Consider the following 21,772-nt stretch of genomic DNA (forward strand, 5'->3'; position numbering starts at 1 on the left):
TGGCTCGAACCCGCAACCTCATGGTTCCTAGTCGGATTCGTTTCCGCTGCGCCACAATGGGAACTCCGGGTCTCAGTTTTTAATTCTTGACTGTAGATAGTATATGCATTCATCCTCAGTGGAGATGGATGCTGTGTTTTCAGTGACTGGAGAAGTCTTTGCCTTATGACGTGTGTATTTCCTCAGAGTTCTAGACCAGAAGGAGGATGGCTGTGTGGTGGACATGCATCACTTCAACTCTGGGGCACAGTCTGTGCTGGCCTATGCCACCGTGAACGGCGCACTGGTGGGCTGGGACCTCCGTTCGTCCAGCAATGCCTGGACACTAAGGCACGATCTGAAGTCGGGCCTCATCACTTCCTTTGCTGTGGACATCCACCAGTGCTGGCTCTGCATCGGTGAGCTGCCCTCTGCATCAGTCCTTGACTCGCCTTCTTAGGAAAGCTCTTTCCTTTTCTTCATTGGTAATTTACCCCCCATGTCCTTTTTTCCCTGTAATTATGATGTTATAATCACTTGCATTTTAATTTTTTTCATTAAAAACAGATTTGAAAAACAAACCAAATATCCCAACACATAAAACAGTTTCCTCTTTATCTTCATTCTTAGATGAGCCTCTCTATAATCACTGTGGTGATCAGATTAGCTGGCATTCTCTTATTCTGCTAGGGAAGCAGCAGGCTTGGTTTATAGATGAGAGCATTTGTTTGTTTTATTTTTATTTATTTTTATTTTTATTTTTATTGGCTATGCCCATGGCATGTGAAAGTTCCTGGGCCAGGCATTGACCCTGTACCATAGCTGTGACCCCAGCCACTGCAGTGACAATGCTGGTTCCTTAACCCACTGTACCACAAGGGAACTTCTTTCTTTTTCTTTGTCCTTTTTTTCCCTTTTTTTTGCATTGAGTATTTGAATTTGAGCACACTTGGTTTTAAATTCCAGTAATCTCAAGCAAGCTGCTTACCTCTTTGGAGTGTTAGTATCCTCATCATCAAATAGGGCTGATCCTTCAGGGATCCTTTGAGGTTTTAATGTGGTAAAAGCATCCATCACAGGAGAAGAGCTAAGCCGTGGTTTCTTGCCCCATGAGTCTTCCCTGCCCACCTTTGCTCAGATCCTGAAGAAGTACCTTTAATAAGATGTGATCTTGCTCGCTGCTTTCCTCTGATTTAGTTTCACCTTTACCTCCTTGGGCTTTGAACCTGTGCCTTTAGAAAGTACTACAGCTTATTGACTCCCATTTGGCCAGGCCTAAGAGAGCAGACATCACACTATAGCAGATCATAGATGGCACCAGTGGCCCTGAGGTACCCCATCAGCCCTGAGGGCAGCCGGTATACTGCCTGTGTCCTGGAGTGGAGTAGGGTGATAGACAGAAGGACTATCTACCCTCATCTTTTGTCTTCCCCTTTTGTCTTTTCCTACCCTCATCTCTCCACTGGAATAGGAGACCAACCTCGGTGTTAGGGTGGGTATTATTCCTGAGGATGTGTGTGCGGGGGCTTCTCTCTGTGAGGTTTAAATTGTCATGGGCAAATATGCAGGTATTTATCACAGTTTATTCCAACTCTGCTGTGATTGGACACCCATGCTTGTCTCTAGAATGTTTCAGAAAAGGCACATGGAAATGATTGAAATCTGATGACAGCTGCAAAGCCGTTGCGCTTTGGGATGGGTAAAGTGATCAATGAATACTGGTTATTTAAGGCAGTCTGAACATTTTGAGTTACCAGATTCAATTTATGTCTTCTCTAGGCCTTCTGTTTTTTTGTGTGAGTGCCTTTGGCAATTAATGAGTGTCAGTAATTAATGCATTATTCATTTTCAATTTACATTTGTCTCACAGTTTTGTAATAGCATTGTGCTGGCACTTTGTATCTTTGGTATAAGGTACTGTTTGTAGCCGGGGGTGGGGGGTGAGAGGGCAGGGAGTAGGTTCCTGAGAACAAAGCCTTTATCTACGTGTCTAAGCCAGGTTGAACATACATCTGTATGAAGTTCCTGCTCGTGGATTACCACTTGATAAATGTAGTCTTCTATGCTTTACTTGAGGTGGTCACTTTCTGGGCTTCTCTTCCTCTCAGGGACAAGCAGCGGCACCATGGCGTGTTGGGACATGAGGTTCCAGCTGCCAATTTCCAGTCACTTCCACCCTTCCAGGGCCCGCATAAGACGCCTCTCCATGCACCCGCTGTATCAGTCCTGGGTGATTGCTGGTAAGAGGGAGGGCTGGTTCTGGTGTTGCGGGGCTTTCTTAGAAAGCGCAGAAGACCCAGCTGCCCAGGCTCATACTCCTAGAGTTTTATTTTACGTATGAGCCAAATGCTTGCTTTCGTTCACTCCTGAGTATGGACGTTTCCTCCGCTGATACCTCACTGTCATGTTTTAAAATGATCTTGTCAGTCACCACCGCACCTCCTTTCTTGTAGGCCACCATTCCCTTCCCTTTGTTTTCTTTCTCCTTCCCCGATTTTTGCAAAAGTTGACTCCATCTTCCTAGAAATCTGTTAAGTAAAAGCCTTGATTCATCCTTTTCAACTGCCTTTTCTGTTGATATTTCTGTTTTTTCTTGCAAACTTTCCTCCCCTTCTCTTGGCTACTCACCTTTTCTTGTTATTTTTGGGCAAGATGGGCAAGTCCTTGAAATTCATTTTCCTCAACTGTAAAATGTGGTAAAAATGCTTAACTAGCAGAGTTGTAAGAATTTGAGATAAACCAGGTAACACACATACAGCCTGGCACACAGTAGTGCTTGATTAAGTATCTCTTTATTCTTAGTCTCCTCACTGGCCTCTTGCCTCTGGGCTCTTTGTGGTCCCTGCTCAGCTGTACAGTCCCTTTCCTGCACTGCTGCTGTCAGTCATGGTGTTGCCAGATTCAGTGGCTGTGACGTAGCCCGCCTCTTTTGTGACTTGTCACTTGGTTGATCATGCCTCTCTCTAAAACACTTTCCTCCCCTTACTTCAGAGATGTTGCTCTCTTGGTTCTCTCCTGTTCATGGATTTGTTGGTCTTCCTCCTCTTCCGACCTCTAAGCTGTGGCCTGCCTCAGGGCTCAGTCTTGGTCTGAACCTCTTCTACACTGGTTCCCTGTGTGGTTGCATCCGGTCCCAGGCTTTCAGTACCACATCTTTTTAGATTTTAAAACTCTTTCCTAAGATTATATATAAGAGCCAATGTAAATTTGACCCATCCAAGCTGAACACGTGGTTTTCTCTCCATCAGCTTCCCTTCTCTCTGAGACAAGCCTCCTCTCCCTGCAGTAATGGTCCCAGGAAATGTTAGTCGTTTATGCTTGGTGCTCAGGAGGAAGCCTAGTGTTGTCCTTGGTTCTTCTTTCACTGTCGCCTCACTTCCATTCCATCAGCCAATCCTGCATTGTCTGTCCTAAAATAATCCAGAATGGACCAGCTTTTACCATCTCCATCACTCTCCCTGGTCTAGACCACCGTAATCTCTTTTTCCTATTAATGCGATATCCTTGTAACTCTGCTTTTACTCTCCCTCTTAAGCCTGTACTTTCTTCTGCTGCACATCTTCTGTGACTCATTCCAAGTAACAGCAAACTCCTCACCATGGCCCAGAGGCTTTATGGGCTCTGTCCCTGGCACCTTGCTGACCCTCTTGATTGGTTGGGGTTCTCACAGGAATCAGATGGCATACTCAAGGTAGGATAATTTGAGGAAGATTTATTGTCAAAAGAACTATTTACAGAGGTGTGGGTGTGAGACTCATAAAACACAGTGCAATGAAATAGGGCTTATGCCAGTAGAGTAGCAGAAGGCAGGAGGGCCTGGCTGCTGGAATTTGGGAAGAAATGGAGTGATTTTGATGCAAGGACACAGCCAGCCTGGGGTGACTGACTTCATTTGACCTCCCCTAGGGGCTTCCCACGGCTATTGTTAGTCCTCTGTGTCTATTGCAACAAATTAGCACAACTCAGTTGCTTGAAACAACATACATTCATTCTCTAACAGTTCTGGAGGCCAGAAGTTTGAAATGAGTCTTGCTGGGCCAGAATCACAGTGGGCAGCAGAGCCACCTCCCTGGAGGCTCTCAGAGAGCCCTGCTTCCTGCATCTGGGACTGCACTCCTTGGCTCACAGCCCCCTTCCTCCATCCTCAGAGCTGCCACCATGGCATCTCACTCTGCTGTCAGATTGCCTTCTGCTGCTGCTGTCCTCTCAGCCTCCCTCTTAAAAGGACACTCGTGATTCCATGCAGGGCTCACCCGGCCAATCCCAGGGCCATTGATTTAATCATGTCTGTGGAGATTAGGAAGGTAACACAGACTCCAGAGAGTAGGGCCTGTGTGCGTTTGGGACTGTTATTTAGCTGACCACTGGCCCAACACACCTGGAGCCTGAGGCCATAGGAGCCTGTGATATGGTCCCTGCAATCAGTGTGAGGGCAGTGGACGGAGCACCACCTGCACTTGGCCTTCCTTACTAATCTCTGCTGTCCATCTGCTCCAGCCGTGGGGGCTTCCGTCCTTTTCTGAACTAAACCCAATCTGGCTTTAGGGTTGCATTTGGGGAGTTGTCCACACTAGAGTGTAAATTCCATGATACAGGGAATTTTTTACATTACTAGCCTTCTTTTCCTCAGTACCTAGGCCAGTGATTGGCTCATAGTAAATGTTGGTTCAGTACATATCAATGAAGGAATTGTCATTCTCCTGCTCAAAAATAGTGACAGGACAGTGTCTCCTCTCAGGCCTCCAGGTTCTCGTTCCTAAAATCTCTGCACCCACCCTTCTCTGCCTCATCCCCAACTCTTCCCCATCATAGAGGTGCTCCACTCAGACCGTGACACCCAGACACGGATATGTGCTTTGCCCCTTCCATCCTTCCTGCCTGAAGTGATCTGTGTGTCACCTGTGTCTGTCCAGCCTCACCTGTTCTTTCCGAAAGTCCCAGGGACCTTCCCGAGGCAGCCTTGATTCTCACCCACTGGATGGGATCTTTGCCTTCCTGCATGTAGGTGGAACTTTGCATTCTCTCTTTTTGTGCTCATTGTCTTATACTTTATATTGTTAAAGAAAAGAATATAAAGGAAAGACCTTCTAGACTGTAGGTTTCTTGAGGGCAGAATCTGTTTATGCTTTGCCTTTCCTCCCTACAGTTCTGTCCACCTGGTTGTTGACCTTTAGGCTCTTAGAGACATTTCTTTTTTGCACACCAGTCCGGTGATAGGGTCACAGTGTCATTTAAAAGCACTGTGAGCATTTCTTGCGGGTGGGAAAAAATAGAAATGGGCGTAGGCCGACTTGGATGATCCTTGAGAGCAGCAGAGTTCTTGTCTGAGTAATGTTCTGGCCTGTTTCCCACAGCTGTCCAGGGCAACAACGAAGTGTCCATGTGGGACATGGAGACAGGTGACCGAAGGTTCACACTCTGGGCCAGTGGGGCACCACCGCTGTCTGAGTTACAGGTTTGCTCCAGATTTTATTATAAAGACCGAACAGTCTCCCACAGGCTTATCACCAAACATGATATTTGTTGGGGCTTGGGGTTATGCCTTAAGTTTGGGTTTTTATTAAGTATTAGCTGGGAAGTGCTGCCTTGGGCTTTCCAGTTCCCCAGGCTTACTGGTGTCTGCTTCCTGTGGGTGTTTTGGTTGCCAGCTCTGTAGGGTTTGGGATGGCTCTTGGGAACCTCAGTAAAATTGGGGTTGATTAGGAAAAGTACAGATCAGATTAAAGCTTAGATCACTAAAGAGTGGAACATGCCTCTCTTAGTCACATTTTTTAAAGGGTGCTTTGTTGGGGCAAAAGGCAGCAAAGATTTTTTTCTCTAGTTGGGTCCTTCTCATCCCAAATAGAGGATTTCAGGATGTTGAACAGGCTCTGCTGCCACATTCAGAATGCTATAGAACAAATGCATTTTAAAATCCCAAAGACACAGCTAAGACATGCAGAATTTGTCTCTGATTTCTTCATTGACTGCTGGTGGCAGACTCATCTCTAGGAACTATGACATTATTTATTGGGATGCTCTGGTGTCTCATGTGACTCATCTTCATTTCCTTTAAGCCTTCTCCTCACAGTGTCCATGGCCTCTACTGTAGTCCTGCAGATGGAAACCCCATCCTGCTAACAGCTGGCTCAGACATGAAAATCAGGTATGGTATCTGATAGAGACACTTCACGTGTAACGCTTCAAAGGGGAAGGATAATAAAATGTGGATGGATACTACCGTTAACACTAGGGTGTTACTGTAGATATTAGCAGTACTGTAATATTTAAAATCATCCATATCTTGCAGGGATGACTGTTCCGACTTTCTGACTAATTTTATGCTGTTGTAGAAAAATCTCTTTTCCTAATGCAAGAGAAAAGAAGCAGCCCTGAAGGGTACCGCCGGTGGTCATTACTGCCTCCCCTTCCTCTTGAGAGTATCACCGTCTGCTTCCTCTTCCCTAGGTTTTGGGACTTGGCTTATCCAGAGAGGTCCTATGTTGTTGCCGGAAGTACTAGTTCTCCCTCTGTGTCCTACTACAGGAAAATCATTGAAGGCACCGAAGTTGTCCAGGTATAGGCAGTCTTTTTACTTTCAACTTTTGTGGGAACAAAAATGGCTTTTGTAAATATCACATTGACTCAAACAAATGGCTTTGGCCAGGAGTGGCACTATTTCTTTGAATTTAAGAAATACATTTTAGGGTGTTCCTGTTGTGGCTCAGCAGAAATGAACCCGACTAGTATCCATGAGGACGTAGGTTTCATCCCTGTCCTCACTCAGCGGGTTAAGGATCTAGTGTTGCCATGACCTGTGGTGTCGGTCGCAGTGGTGGCTCATGTCCTGCATTGCTGTGGCTGTGGCGTAGGCTGGCAGCTGCAGCTGATCCAGCCCCTAGCCTGGGAACCTCCATATGCTGCAGGTATGGCCCTAAAAAGACCAAAAAAAAAAAAAAAAAAAAAAAGACATTTTCTCTTGGCTTTTCTATATTTGTTTTAATTTATACTAAGGTTTAATTAACAGTAGTGCAGTGTAAGCACACTGCTCAAAGTACTTGCCAAGTACTTAAAACAACTTTATAAGGAAGTGCCTTTATTTTCCCTGTACAAGTGAGAAAGTTCAGTAACTCATCTAAGATCAGCCAGCTAGTGAGCAGCAGATCTGATCTTGTGTTCTTGGGTCAGGCAGCAACTGCAGAAGGGATGACACACCTGGCAGGGCTGAGCCAGGCACGTGCTCAGTAATGAGGGCCTTCCTTCCTCACAAATAACAGTGACATCTGACAGGGCTCTAGTGTCTGACTTTGTTTAGGTCCACCTCCCAGTCGTCTCCTCCTCTTGTTTTTTCCCCTTTGTCCTTTGATGGTGACAGAAGGTAACATGCACACATTGTCTTGTCAGTTTTCCATCATTTGTAAGTGGCTCCTCATGGAGTCCGGTGACAGGAAACCTAGCCCATCACCCTGGGCTCTGGTTACTCCTTCTGCTCAGTCTCTGAGAGCATGAAGGGGAGAGCCTGAACAAGAACAGCACACCCAGAAACAAGAATAGGGACTAGCAGCGGAGTGTGCCGCAGACTTTAACTCTGGCTTTCTCCCTGACTTTTCACCACCAGGAAATTCAGAATAAGCAGAAGGCGGGCCCGAGTGACGATGCCCCTCGAAGGGGCCCAGAGTCTCTACCTGTGGGACACCATGACATCATCACGGATGTCGCCACATTCCAGACGACACAGGGCTTCATCGTGACTGCTTCTAGAGATGGGATTGTTAAGGTGTGGAAATGAAAACAGAGTGATTTGTATAATTTGTAAAAATGTATAAATATACTGTAACTCAAGAGAAAAAAGTATTTTTAGAGAACAGAGTGTGCACAGATTCATTTGCTTAATTTTCAGAATCATGTTTCTGTTACGATTCCCTGTTTAAACAACCCCCATGCGAGGTGGTTAAGGAAGTTGCTCGTGTACTTGTGTACATTTCAGCAAGAATTGGCCAGACAGCAGTATCTGGAACTTTCTTATTGTATATATCATAGAGGTGAGGAGTTTAAAATGCTAAGTCTTAATTGATATCAGCTTACTTTGTATTAAAAAAGATGATTGAAAGAAGGTTGTAAACTATTGTAATGTAAACACATTTTCTTTTGCTATTAAAATGCTATTCAAACTAGCCAATAAACTGTATTCAAGTATCTTAAGGGATTTTTGGATTTGTTTTTGTTGGTTAGTAAACTTAAGCACAAGAATAAACTCTCCAGCAGCACATATTCTGAAGACGTGGACCTGGTGTCACAGGGCCTCAGTGACAGAATGAGGCCTTATGTTCAGACCGTTGGATTCTGGTTTTTTTTTTTTCCCACATTTTAAAAACAGCTTTACTGAGATAATTCACATATCACAAAATTCACCCTTTTAAAAGATGCGATTCAGTGGTTTTTTATATGTTCACTGAACTGTGCAACCATCATCACAATCTAATTTTAGAACCTTATTGTCCCTCTGGAAAGAAAGCTTGTACCTGTTAGCAGCCATTTCTCATTCTTCTGTCCCTGAGCCCCACATGTGATGGTCTTTTTGCCGTCTTTATGCCTATGCTGGACAGTTCATATAAATGGAATCACATGCTCTGTGCCCTTTTGAGATTGGCTGCTTTCACTCAGCATCATGACAAACCTTTGGGTTCTTAAAGTCATGCTTTCTGCCCTTTCTTCCCCGGTGTTTATAGCTGGCCTTAGTAGATGTTTAGCACTGGAGACTTGATTTCCTGTGCATCAGCTCCAGAGAAATGTGTCTCTTCTTGGTCATCACTGCTGTTTCTTATAGGCTCTAGTGTAAATTTTGAATCTTGGCCCATCAGCTTGCTTTTATCCAGTGTATATTATTTATTAAATGCATGAAAAGGGAAAAATGAAAGGATTAAACTGTTACAAAGCATACCAAAAATTTCTATTTTTAAAGGACCAAAATCTGGCCTTTCCCACTAAAATCAATCCTTCAGCATTATAGATTGTTGTTCTTACAAAAACCTCTCTATTCACATATAATTGTCATCCACTTGCAGAAGGTTTTGTGGCGTTCAAAATATTTTAGTTTGAAATTAGTTATATGAGTCTGAAAAACCAAAAAGTTTAACAGATAATCTGAATCTAGGAAAAATACTTTTTTCTTGTTTAGGTATTTCTTAAACAAATACTCCAAAAATTTAACTTTTTGTAATTATGTAACTTAGCATGGTACATGACAGTCTGCAGTGCATATGATTCAACACAGTTTGTTGTTTGCCTGTCTAAACACTGTCAGAGAATCCCATCATTAAGAGAGAACCAGCTCAGACGTGATGGACTCTGATGGGCAAGAGAGCTCAACGGATCCAAAGCATTTGCAGATTTGATGTTGGCATTATGTTGCATTGCCTGTTTTCCTTAATGTCTGCTAAGACCATACTTACAGAGTTTCTAGCTACTCAGTCAGATTTAGAGTCTGCAGAGGTTGGAGGAAATTTTTTGAGACAAACTGTTACACTGAAAATGGGCCTCAAGCCTGAAAACATAAGATAAGCCATAGGCTGATAAACTGGGGAGTGCTGACAGAAGAAATGGAGCGGGCTGATGGAGCTATCTATAATCCTTTTCTCCTCTTATTTTCCTACCATTCAAAAAAACCTCCCTCCCCTCCCCTTAGAAAGGTCATTTGGTTAAGTTGTTAACTGTGAGCATCCCAGGTGCATCTCAGACTTCTCTGGGTTCTTTTTCTTTAACATGTTTGAGTCATAGTTCAGTACAGAGATTAGAGGAGAAACTGTCCTTTGTATTCATTTAATTTACATTTCTATAGCAGGAAGCATCACTGCTTGTGTGATCCTTGGTTCATGTAGGGTTTTACTTTACTCAATTTTTGCTGCTTTCCCTTTTAAGAGAAAGAGATCAATCACACTAATATTAAGCATTAGTATTTTTTAAAGGAACTTAATATTACGTTATGCTTTGGACCCCTGACTTATTAAAAAGATGACCCACAATGCTAAAATAATCTCAATCACCAAGGGAATATTTGGTGTACTTTACTTACCAATGCAGGAAAAAAACAACAAATAGCAGTTAAAAAATATTTCCAACAATTAACAGAGGAATTTTTGTTTAATCCAAAGTTAACTAGAAAAATCCTTTTTATTAAAATACCTCAAAGACTGCTTATCAATTTCTTGGGCTTGAAACAGATTTTTTCTAAACCCCTAAACACCACTTAGGATGCATGAAGAAAGCCCATATGGTTTATTCTCCTCTCTTAACTGAGCCTGTCTCTGACATTTGACACCTTGCTCTCTGAAGACATTGGGAACTATTTCTGTGGAGCTGCCTGGGTAATGATGGCAGAAGTAATTAAAGAACCATTGCAGATGGACCTTCGTTCCCAAGTTTTATGAAGAGAGGTATAGAGAAGAAAGTCAGATGATACCTACTGGTCTTTGGTGTCAGGAACCATGTACCTCACGAATCCACATGGGGGGGCCTCCCTCTGGGAGGGAGTGGTTGTCTGTGCGGCTAGAGGTCAGGTCCAGACATTGCGTCTAAATTAAGTAATGCTACTTTGGCGTTTAGTTGTAGATGATATCAGCTCTATCATAAGATTAAAAATTGTTTATATGATCTGGATAGGAGTGAGGAAGAAGCCACTGGATATGCACTTTGAAGACCTTTCCTGCTGTAACTCTGATTGCTTTTTCATCTCTGTAACCCCATAAGGATTTGTAGATTAAAACATGAACCCTTTTATTTTCCAAACACACTGTGCATTTAAGCTCTTTTTAGAGCTCTGCTCATCCTGTTTGGTGCTCTTCACTCTTGACTAAAGAGCTACCCAATGGGTAACTCAGAGTCTCACCCACAACAAGTTGTGTCTTTACTATTCTTGTCTAAGGAATACATTGATTAGTTTAAAAAATGTCAATAATGGGAAAGGAAGAATAAAAGACTATCAAAATGGCCAGGCCAGAGGCTCCACATAATTTATGTTCTAGGGAAATTAATGAGTTTCTCAGTGAGTTAAGGAGGATTTGGGGCTGGGGAAAACTACCCTCTGGTTCTCACCTGTCTAAACAAACAACTGCAGAAGGTGGAGGAAAGCTTCCTGCATAAGCCAACTGCATGTTCAGTTGATCTAGGCAGAGAAGACAGTGATGGGTTTAAATGGAATCACCATGGAAGTTCAAATTTTCAAAGTTATGACATGCAAATGGCACCCATTCTTAGGGTTCATGTTGACATCTCCCAAAACATTAACCTTCAGTGAAACAGATAAGCATTAAACAGTCCCAAGCTGAGAAAGAAGGCTTGGTTTTCAGAGAGTGGACTGGACAGTTCAAAAGCATGAGCACTGGCCCATGTACACATGTGTATACACACTGTAATGTTTACCTTCAAATTTTATCTCCATTAGACTTTTCAAAATACTCCTTTTAAAAGTCTTCTGTCTTCTAATAAGAACAGATCTTAACCACACCAGTCTCAGAGTGCTAGAATTATCAGGAAGGTTCAAATAAATGGACAAGATATATCTTAATAGCAGTGACTGCAAAGGGGTCAAGTTGCCTGATGACCCGCCACCTGTGGCATGTTCAGCCCTCAAGAGTGGACCTCCAGATGCAGGCAGATCTCCAGGTAAAAGCTCCCCATCATTGTGGCCATGAATTTATTTAAGCCCAGAGTCTTGACAGGCTTCTTGAGGCTAAACTCTTGGAGTGCTTCTTTCATCATATTTGGGAGCAGTTTCTATCACCCTTTTTCCGTTTCTAAAGATAGAGGGTATGTTTCTGGTAAAATGCTGAACAGTATTATCTCTGCTGCCTCTTGCTACTCTTGAAAGATAGTTTCTTCGTTGAAAGAATTTTACCTTCTGTAATGCATCTTCTTTGAGGGTAGCTCTATGTGGTCCAGGAACAAAACTATACAGTGAAAGAAGACAAACACCATTGAAGATAAATACCATTTCAACTGCATATATTTTTACTTTTTTAAATTAACATGTAGTTGGTCTACAATGTGCCAATTTCTACTCTACAGCAAAGTGACCCGTCATATGTATACACATTCCCTTTCTTATATTATCTTCCATCGTGGTCCATCCCAAGAGTCTGGATAGAGTTCCCTGTGCTGTACAGGAGGACCTTATTGCTGATCCACTCTAAATGTAATAGTTTGCATCCACTAACCCCAAATTCCTGGTCCATTCCAGTCCATCCCAATCCATCATCCCTCCCCCTTGGCAACCATAAGTCTAACAGAGTCCATATTAATTTTTCTTCCCAAATAATTGTGCACCCATCCCTTGTTCCATCCTCCCTTCAGACTAAGTTTATTAAGATGATTGAATTGGTAATTTACCCTGTGCAGATATATCAGAAGCTGATAAATAAGAATTCTTGTCGAATGTACGCAAAAGTGTAATTTTAACAGCTAAGTTTCTTCATGGAGTATGTTCTACCCAGAACTTCAGATGATTGGCTCCCAGTTATTCAGATTTTGGTTCAACTGGTACCTCATTAAAGACCACCATATCTATAGTTTTCCCAGTCACTCAGCACAACATGTTCTTATTTTTTACCCCTGACACTTGTCAGTATCTGAATTTTTATTTATTTGTAAACTTCTTTTAATATTTGTTCTTTACTCTTCCACCATCCCAGATGGAAAGTAAGTTTCACAAGACTATATCTGGTCACCATAGCAACTCCAGGAACCTCGAAAAGTGCTTAGCACATGGTAGACAATAAGTATTTTGTCTAGTGAAAGCGTGAATGAATGCCCTTCTTCTTCCCCACTCCCTTCTTTTTCCACCCACTACCGCCCCCACCCAGTCATCCATCCGTCCATCCAAATGTTAATGCTCTGTGGCACTGTGTTCAGTACAGTGGGGGACAAAGAAATAGCACCCAGTCTGGCAGGCACATGAGGCATCTGATTGGGAGTCAAGAGTAACCCCACAATAAAGGGGAGCTGGGGTCAGACTCTTGAAGGCCTTGAATACCAGACTGGTGATGAATGAGGGAATCAGAAGCCAAGTGCTGACCAAGCCTGTCCAAACAAACATTCTGTACACTGGCCAATGTGGCAGCCACTGGCCACATGTGGCTATTGAGCACCTGAGATGTGGTTAGTATGACTAAGGAACTGGATTTTTCGTTTTATTTAGCTGAAAGCTAGTGGCTACTCTATTGGACGGCATGGACAGGAAGCCATTTCAGATCTGCTCCGAGCAGATCGCTCAACTAGAGGGATCCTTGTTTCTTCAAGTGTAAAATAAGGATAAAAACAACCAATATAGCTGGAGCAACAACTGCAGTCCCCTAGAGTGGATACCATGGTGTCAGCTAGTTATAGGAGACTGAGGTGCACATAGGGCGGCAGGAGAGACAAACAGAGACGACAACCCAACTCTTACGCCAGATAGAATCCAGCGTTATTTCCACTGAACTAGGTTTTGTTTTGTTTGTTTTCCCCAAGACACTATGGAGGATTATCAAAATATTTGGAATAACAAAAAGGTACATGCATACCAATGCTCATAGCAGTGCTATTCACAGTAGTCAAGACATGGAAGCAGCCCAAATGTCCATGGCCAGATGAATCGATAAAGAAGGGTGGATGGCTTGGGGCAGAAGCTAAGAAACTATGTGGAGCCTGGCACATAAGCGCTTCATAAATATTTTTAGAATAAATAAATGAGAGCCTGGTGGCATGAGAAGGGAAGGTTTATCACTAACTGGTAAACCTTAAATCTTAGAAATTAGTTGAATTGTGGTCAAGGAAGATTCATGGGAACTCCAAAATGTTGAAGTCAGGCGAACAGGGGTAATACACATTCACCTTGACCCATTTCTTCACATTGGGATTTTTATGCCTTTACCAGCTATAAATCTGATCTCTCTCATGAAACATCACTATGTAGAAAATGAGTAGGTAAAAGAGGTAAAAAGAATTTAAAGTTCTTTTGCTTTCCCCTTTTCTTTCTCTCACACACACTGCATATTCTTCTTTCGTCCATAATGAAAGTTAGGAGTGAGGGAAACACAAAGCAACAGAGAAGGTTGCCGTTCATATCACATGGACTCTGCAGCTTCCATATATTATATACTGCATGTCCGGGCGCTGTCAGTGCCATCAGGAGTGACCCAGTCATATATATATGACTGGGAATATATATATATATATATATATATATATATTCTGGGAATATATGACTGGGAATATACATATATATATATATATTCTGGGAATATATGACTGGGAATATATATATATATATATTCTGGGAATATATAACTGGGAATATACATATATATATATTCTGGGAATATATGACTGGGAATATATATATATATATTCTTTTTTTCACATTATATATATATATATATATTCGTTTTTTCACATTATATATATATTCATGTTTTTTCACATTATCCTCCATCATGTTCCATCACAAGTGAGTGGATATAGTTCCCTGTGCTATACAGCAGGATCTCATTGCTTATTCATTCCAAATGCAAGAGTTTGCATCCATTAACCTCAGACTCCCAGTCCATCTCACTCCCTCTTATTTCTTTAATACAGAGAAAATCAATTAATCAGTTGGGTTATATTAAACTTTATTTAGTGTGTAACCTAAAGGATACAGCAAGTTAATAGTATGGAAACTACAAAGGAAAACATTTGGAAATTGATCTGAAAAAAAGAGCGTATATATTGGAACTAAAATAGGTCCCAAAGAAACAACCATAAAAAATCTTAACATTAGAAATGTAATTTTCCGTAGTATAGTTAGTGTTTATTATGATGAACTGCTACACATTTACTACTACACTTATCATATATGTTAACAAGCAGAAAATTTCCTAGCTACAGCATGTGATCCTAGGAGTTTTCTCTCTATATTTCTACAGTCAGAGTCTTATTTGCCTTCCCCTAGGTTCACTGGAGGACTGGCAATGCATAGGTTCATCACAGGCAGATTCTCAGAAGCCTTGATCATCCTTAATCAGCTTGGAAAGTGCAAAAATGGATGCAGTAGCTCCACAGCAGAAACTTTAGTGACCGTAGAAATATAGGATCCATTGCTAAGGTGATAAAAAGAAATGATCTTAATATTCTATTAGGGTGGGAGTGGTTTCCAAAAATGTCTGTTAATTTGTATAGGCTGGCTCCTGCATCTGCCCATGAAGTTACCCTGGCTACATGTTAAGTGCAAATTCAAAGCCCCCTTCCACACTGCCAGACACTTGCAGCAGGGGGAGCCCTGCTCCTCCCTAACACTGTAGGCCTGTTACAGATCTGACTTCAGAAGCATTTGCTGCTGGACAGTTCCCCTGCCTCCCAGTAAGGTGAGGAGCCTTCCAGGCAGAGGCTTCTAGGAACTACTGCAGCTGGGGCTTCCAGGAATGCCTTTCCTAACTACTTGATTTCAATTATTTCTAAATTTAAAAATAAGTAATATTTGTACATGCAAAGGATATGATATATATGTGTATTTAGAATAGTGTTTTAAAATAAGCAATTTTTGCCTTTGTTAATAGTATTTTTTAAACTAAACTATTTTAAAATGTAAGTTATACTCATTCTGTCCTTTGGGTATTTTGGTTTTTTTTTTTGTCTTTTTAGATCTGCACCCATGGCATATGGAAGTTCCCAGGCTAGGGGTTGAATCAGAGTTGCGGCTGCTGGCCTACACACGACCACAGCAACTCGGGATCTGAGGTGCATCTGTGACCTATGACTCATCTTGTGGCAATGCTGGATCCTTAACCACTGAGCAAGGCCAGGTACCACGAGGCCAGGGATTGAACCCATGTCCTCCCAGATACTAGTCGAGTACTTAACCTGCTGAGCCACAATGGGAACACCTATTTTTTCCTATAGCATCTTTTAAAATATTTCAGTATAGTTAATTTACAATGTTGTGTTCATTTCTGTTTTTTAAAAATTGAAGTATTTTTTAAATTAAATTTTTTTTTGGCAGTGCCTGCAGCATGTGGCAATTCCTGGACCAGGGGTTGAACCTGCGCCACAACAGCAACCCAAGCCACTGCAGTGACAGCACCAGATCCTTAACATACTGTGCCACAGGAGGACCCCTGAAAAATTTTTTTTGAAGTTTTTTTTTCAGCTGAAGCACATTTGCTCCATAACATCTTAAGAGCAGTGTTTCGCTCATTATATTTTAGAGTTAAAAAAATTTCCCTAACCTATTTATGGAAAACAGTATGAAGGTTTCCCCTCCAAATTAAAAATAGAATTACAACATGATCAAGCCATTCCACTTCTGGATATCTGCCTAAAGAAAATGAAAACAAGTTCTCATTGTCTAGAATCCATTAGGATGTGGGCTCGATTCTTGGCCTTACTCAGTGGATTAAGGATCTGGCATTGTTGTGAGCTGTGGTGTAGGTCACAGACGCAGCTCATGGCTAGGATACCACATTGCTGAGGCTGTGGCTGTGGCCAGCAACTGCAGCTCTGATTCGACCCTTAGCCTGGGAACTTTCATATGCCATAGGCATATGGAAAAAAGAAAAAAGAAAGAAAGAAAAAAAAAAGAAAATGGAAACACTAATCTGAAAAGGCACATACACCCCAATGTTCATAGCAGTACTATTTACATTGCCAAGACACAGAAGCAACATAAATGTCCATTGACAGATGAATGGATAAAGACAATGTGGTATTTGGACACAATGGAATATTACTCAGCCAAAGAATGAATGAAATCTTGCCTTTTGTGACATGGATAGACCTGGGAGGTATCATGCTAAGTTAAATATGTCAGACAGAAAAAGACAAATACCATACGATCTCACTTATATGTGGAATCTAAAAAAGCAAACCAAAACAAAAACCCCAGAAACAGATTCATGGATACCAAGAACAAACTGGTGGTTGCTAGAGAGGAGGGGAGGTGGAGAGAAGGTCGAAACAGGTGAAGAGGATTAAGAGGCACAAACTTCCAGTCATAAAATAAGTCATGGGGATGAAATATACAGAATAGGAAATATGGTCAATAATATTGTGATGATATTTTTAAATGGTGATAGATGATAACTAGACTTATCACAGTGACCATCTAGTAATGTATATAATTGTTGAATCACTATGTTGTACACTCGAAACTAACATAATATTGCATAATAATTTAAAAAATTTTGGTCCTACTGTATAGAACAGGGAACTATATCCAATCTCTTGGGACAGAACATGATGGAAGATAATATGACAAAAAGAATGTGTATAGATTTATGACTGGGTCACTATGCTATACAGAAGAAATTGGTACAACACTGTAAATGAAGTATGCTTTAATAAAAATATATGTGTTTAAAAATTTTTGCTGGAGTTCCCATCATGGCTCAGTGGTTAATGAATCCATCTAGGAACCATGAGGTTGTGGGTTTGATCCCTGGCCTTGCTCAGTGGGTTAAGGATCCAGCATTGCCATGAGCTGTGGTGTAGGTTGCAGACTCGGCTCAGATCCTGCGTTGCAGTGGCTGTGGTAAAGGCCGGTGGCTACAGCTCCGATTAGAGCCCTAGCCTGGAAATCTCCATATGCCATAGGTGTGGCTCTAGAAAAGGCAAAAAGACCCCAAAAAAAGTAAAAATAAAATAAAATAAAAATTTTTGCTAACATAAAACTATAAAATTTTCTAAAATATGAATTATGAAGCATCCTACATGTAATATTTTGATTATTATACAATCTAAGTATTTTGAAGTTTTTATTATGATTTTTGTCTCATTAAATTATTTGGAAACGTGATTTTGATTTGTAAATGGGTTTCACAATAATCAAGAATTGGAAACAACTAAATGTCCATCAACAGATAAACAGATTTTAAAATGTGGTACACATATACAATGGAATACTACTTAGCCATAAAAAAGAAAAAATAATGCCATTTGCAGCAACATGGATGCAACTAGAGAGTCTCATACCAAATGAAGTAAGTCAGAAAGAGAAAGACAAATACCATATGATATCACTTTTATGTGGAATCTAAAATATAGCACAAATGCACTTATCCACAAAACAGAAACAGACTCACAGACACAGAGAACAGACTTGTGGTTGTAAAGGAAGAGGGGGACAGGGGAGAGAAGGGTTGAGAGTTTGGGGTTAGCAGTTGCAAACTATTATATATAGGCTGGATAAACAACAAGCACAGGGAACTATATTCAATATCCTGTGATAAACCATAATGGCAAAGATATGAAAAATAATGTATTTGTATGTACTACCGAGTCACTGCTGTACAGAAGAAATTAACACAACATTATATATCAACCAGACCTCAATAAAATAAATTTCAGAAAATGTAAGGGCTTTAAAAATATTGTTTGTATTAACTTCTACCTTAACTGCATGTGATGAATTTGGATGGTTATGACACCAGTTCTTAGAGATTCGTTGACGCTTTATAAGTTAAAAACTGCACAATGAACAACTGTACATTCTCTATGCTGACGCAACAGTTGTTAAAGTTTCATGTGTTCAGAAGAATGTCTCCCTTTCTGTACAGGATTCTCTGTGAGTCTATTAAATCAAGCTTGTTATTTGTGATTAAATCTTTTACTTTTCCTTTTTATGGCTGCACCTGCAGCATATGGAACTTCGTGGCCATGGATCAAATAGGAAATGCAGCTATAGGCCTACACCACAGTCACAGCCACAGCAACACAGGATCTGAGCCATGTATGCCAGCTTTCAGCAGCAGCAACACCAGATCCTTAACCCAATGAGTGAGGCCAGGAATTGAACCTGTGTCCTTTAGATAACATCAGGTCCTTAACCCACTGAGCCACAGTGGCAACTCCTGTGATTTAATCTTTATCTATATCTATATCTATATCTATATTTTTTGGTCTGCCTGACCTAACAGTATTCACACTGGTATACTGAAATCTCCAACTCTGATGGCAGATAAATGGCAATTTCTCCTTTTCCAATTTCCTCTTGGTATATTTCAACATTATTTTACAACCTTCTTATAAATTTAGAATTGTTGAATATTCTCTATGAATTAAACACTCTATCATCATGCTTTTATACTACACATGATTTTGGTTAAAAGTATATTTTATATGACTTATTTCACTTAGAAACTAACACAACATTTTAAGTCAACTGTACTTTAATAAAATAAAAATTTTTTAAAAGTATACTTTATCTGATATTGGCTATTCCAGTTTTCTTTTTAACATATTTGCCTGGCATACTGTTTTCTACAATTTTACTTCCAACTTTTCCATGTCCTTGCTTTGTAGTCATGTCTCTTGAAAACAGTTGTACAGCTGGATTTTATTTTGGTTTCTTAAATCCATTAATTTCTAATTGTACCTGGTAGGCTTAGTCTGTATATTTTTATTATGATTACTGACACACAGAAGTGGAGTTGATCCTGCTGTCTCACTTTATGCCTTCTACTTGTCCTTTTTTCCTTTCTTGCATTTTCATTTCAAAATACTATGTTGTTGTTTGGTTTTGTTCCATTTTTCCTCACTACATTTTGGGTAGTCGGTGACTTTCTGTTTTCTTTTCCAGGTGTGCCCCCCAACATTTTAATGCATTTTTAAAGAGAGTCTTCAGTAGCCTAACTGCCAGCCCAAACAATATAAGTTCCTAGAACACTTGAACTCTCTTTACTTCCCCATGACTTGTGTTATTGCTCCTTTTTCAGTGCCATCTTTTTTCCCATTAAGGTTCAAAGCTTAAATAACAAGATTTTATTATTCAATGTCTTTTCCATGTTTAAATAAATGTTTATTTATATTTTTATAAATATTTATATTTATAGTCTTAGTACAACTTGTTTTTTTCTGTTAAAACCTCTAGGTACCAAATGTTTTATCTTCATAGCCTTGTTAATAAGTACAGCTTTTTTGAAACCCCAGAAATTTGATATTACTATTATTTAAAATTGCAACACTTATTTGGATGTACCGAACTATTGACTTTTTTTTATCATTTACTATTCTTACATCTCAGCCTTCCTTCTGTGGTCTGTATTTTCCTTGAAGTACATGCTTTACAAGTTTCATTTTGTGGTGAACTACTGCTTTTGTTTTTCTGAATAGTCTTTGTTTCAGATTTTTTTTTTTTTAGGGCCATACCTGCAGCATATGGAGGGTCCCAGACTAGGGGTAGAACTGGAGCTGCAGCTGCAGGCCTGTGCCACAGCCACAGCAAGGGAATCTGAGCCACATCTGCAACCTAAACCATAGTTCACAGCAACGTCAGAACTTTAACCCATGAACGAGTCCAGGGATTGAACCCTCATCCTCATGGATACTAGCCGGGTTTATTACCACTGACCCACAGTAGGAACTCCCCACCATTAATTTTTTTTTGTCTTTTTTGTCTTTTTTTAAGGGCCGCATCCACGGCATATGGAGGTTCCCAGGAAAGGGGTCTAATTGGAGCTGTTGCCACCAGCCTACGCCAGAGCCACAGCAACACCAGATCAGAGCTGCATCTGTGACCTACACAACGCCAGATCCTTAACCCACTGAGCAAGGCCAGGGATTGAACCTGAAAGCTCATGGTTCATAGTCTTATTTGTTTCTGCTGCACCACGACGGGAACTCCCCCCACCATTAATTTTGAAAGGCAAAAGCTGGCAAAATTTTTCTTCCACTATTTAAAAATTCTCAGTATTTTATGGCTACTACTACTACTGCTACTGATAATTCAGTTGCCAGCCTAACTGTAATTTCTCTGTAGATGCTCTGCTCTTTCTGGCTACTTTTAAGTCTTCTTCATCTTCTTTCCCTGCACCATTCTAATTCTTGATTCTTTTTATTCATTCTGCCTTGCCTTTTCTTCATCTTATAATTCATGTCTTTTGTAAGTTCTCCAAAATGATCTTCCCTTTATGTCTTTGGATAGTGTCTCTCCTTTATTTCTATTTTATCTTTCTAGAATTTCACTTAGAATATAGGAGTTCCTGTCATGGCTCAGTGGTTAATGAATCTGACTAGGAACCATGAGGTTTTGGGTTCAATCCCTGGCCTCACTCAGGGGGTCAAGGACCCGGCATTGCCGTAACCTGTGGTATAGGTCACAGACGTGGCTCAGATCCCACGTTGCTTTGGCTCTGGTGTAGGCTGGCGGCTACAGCTCCAATTCAACCCCTAGCCTGGAAACCTCCATATGCCGTGGGTGTGGCCCTAAAAAGCAAAAAAAAAAAAAAAAAAAAAAAAAAAAAAAAAAAAGAGAGAAAAGAATATAGGTTAGATCTTTCCATTTTCTTCTGTCTCTAAACTCCTTATATTTATTTAGCTTTTCTGCATTCTGGGTAATTTCTTCAGCTTTATTTTCCCGTTTATTATGTTTCTCTTCAGATGTGTCTATTGCTGTATTTAATCCATGGGGTTTTACAAGTTATATTTTTATTTTGAAAACTGTCAAATTCACAGAATATTGTGCAGAACAGAACACCATGAGTAAATACCCATATACCTTTCACCTAGATGGTTCTCCACCTGTTACCATCTTGCTACTCTGTGTATGCGTGCATGTGTATACAAACATATGTATATATGGACATATGCACTTACATATGCACATACACACCTATATACACATAAATACTTATGTATACATACACATATCTATATATACACATATATGCATATATGTATATATACATATACACTTTACATGCATATGCACACCATTTTTCTTTTTTAAATTTTAATTTAATTTAATTTTTATTAAAGTATGGTTAATTTACAGTGTTGTGTCAATTTCTGCCGTGCAGCACAGTGATCC

The 21,772-nt window shown here is 40.6% G+C and overlaps 2 protein-coding genes across 3 annotated transcripts in view; one reads left to right on the forward strand and one right to left on the reverse strand.

Moving 5' to 3' along the window:
* PIK3R4 (phosphoinositide-3-kinase regulatory subunit 4) overlaps positions 1-8,160 on the forward strand; it is an 84,568-nt gene extending 76,408 nt beyond the window's left edge. Inside the window, exons 15-20 of one of the 2 annotated variants that reach the window (XM_021071332.1) lie at positions 187-398; positions 2,088-2,219; positions 5,334-5,434; positions 6,036-6,124; positions 6,427-6,535; positions 7,577-8,160. In XM_021071332.1, coding sequence (XP_020926991.1) covers positions 187-398; positions 2,088-2,219; positions 5,334-5,434; positions 6,036-6,124; positions 6,427-6,535; positions 7,577-7,747 — 814 coding nt within the window. In that variant the 3' untranslated portion in view covers positions 7,748-8,160. The remainder of the gene's footprint in view (positions 1-186; positions 399-2,087; positions 2,220-5,333; positions 5,435-6,035; positions 6,125-6,426; positions 6,536-7,576) is intronic. The other variant, XM_021071333.1, reaches the window with a different exon arrangement.
* The window catches only part of COL6A6 (collagen type VI alpha 6 chain), a 168,494-nt gene continuing 156,801 nt past the window's right edge, over positions 10,080-21,772 (reverse strand). Inside the window, 1 exon segment of the mRNA XM_021071331.1 lies at positions 10,080-11,903. Coding sequence (XP_020926990.1) covers positions 11,687-11,903 — 217 coding nt within the window. The 3' untranslated portion in view covers positions 10,080-11,686.

The sequence above is a fragment of the Sus scrofa genome, chromosome 13, assembly GCF_000003025.6.
Source record: "Sus scrofa isolate TJ Tabasco breed Duroc chromosome 13, Sscrofa11.1, whole genome shotgun sequence".
Classification (NCBI taxonomy): Eukaryota; Metazoa; Chordata; class Mammalia; order Artiodactyla; family Suidae; genus Sus; species Sus scrofa.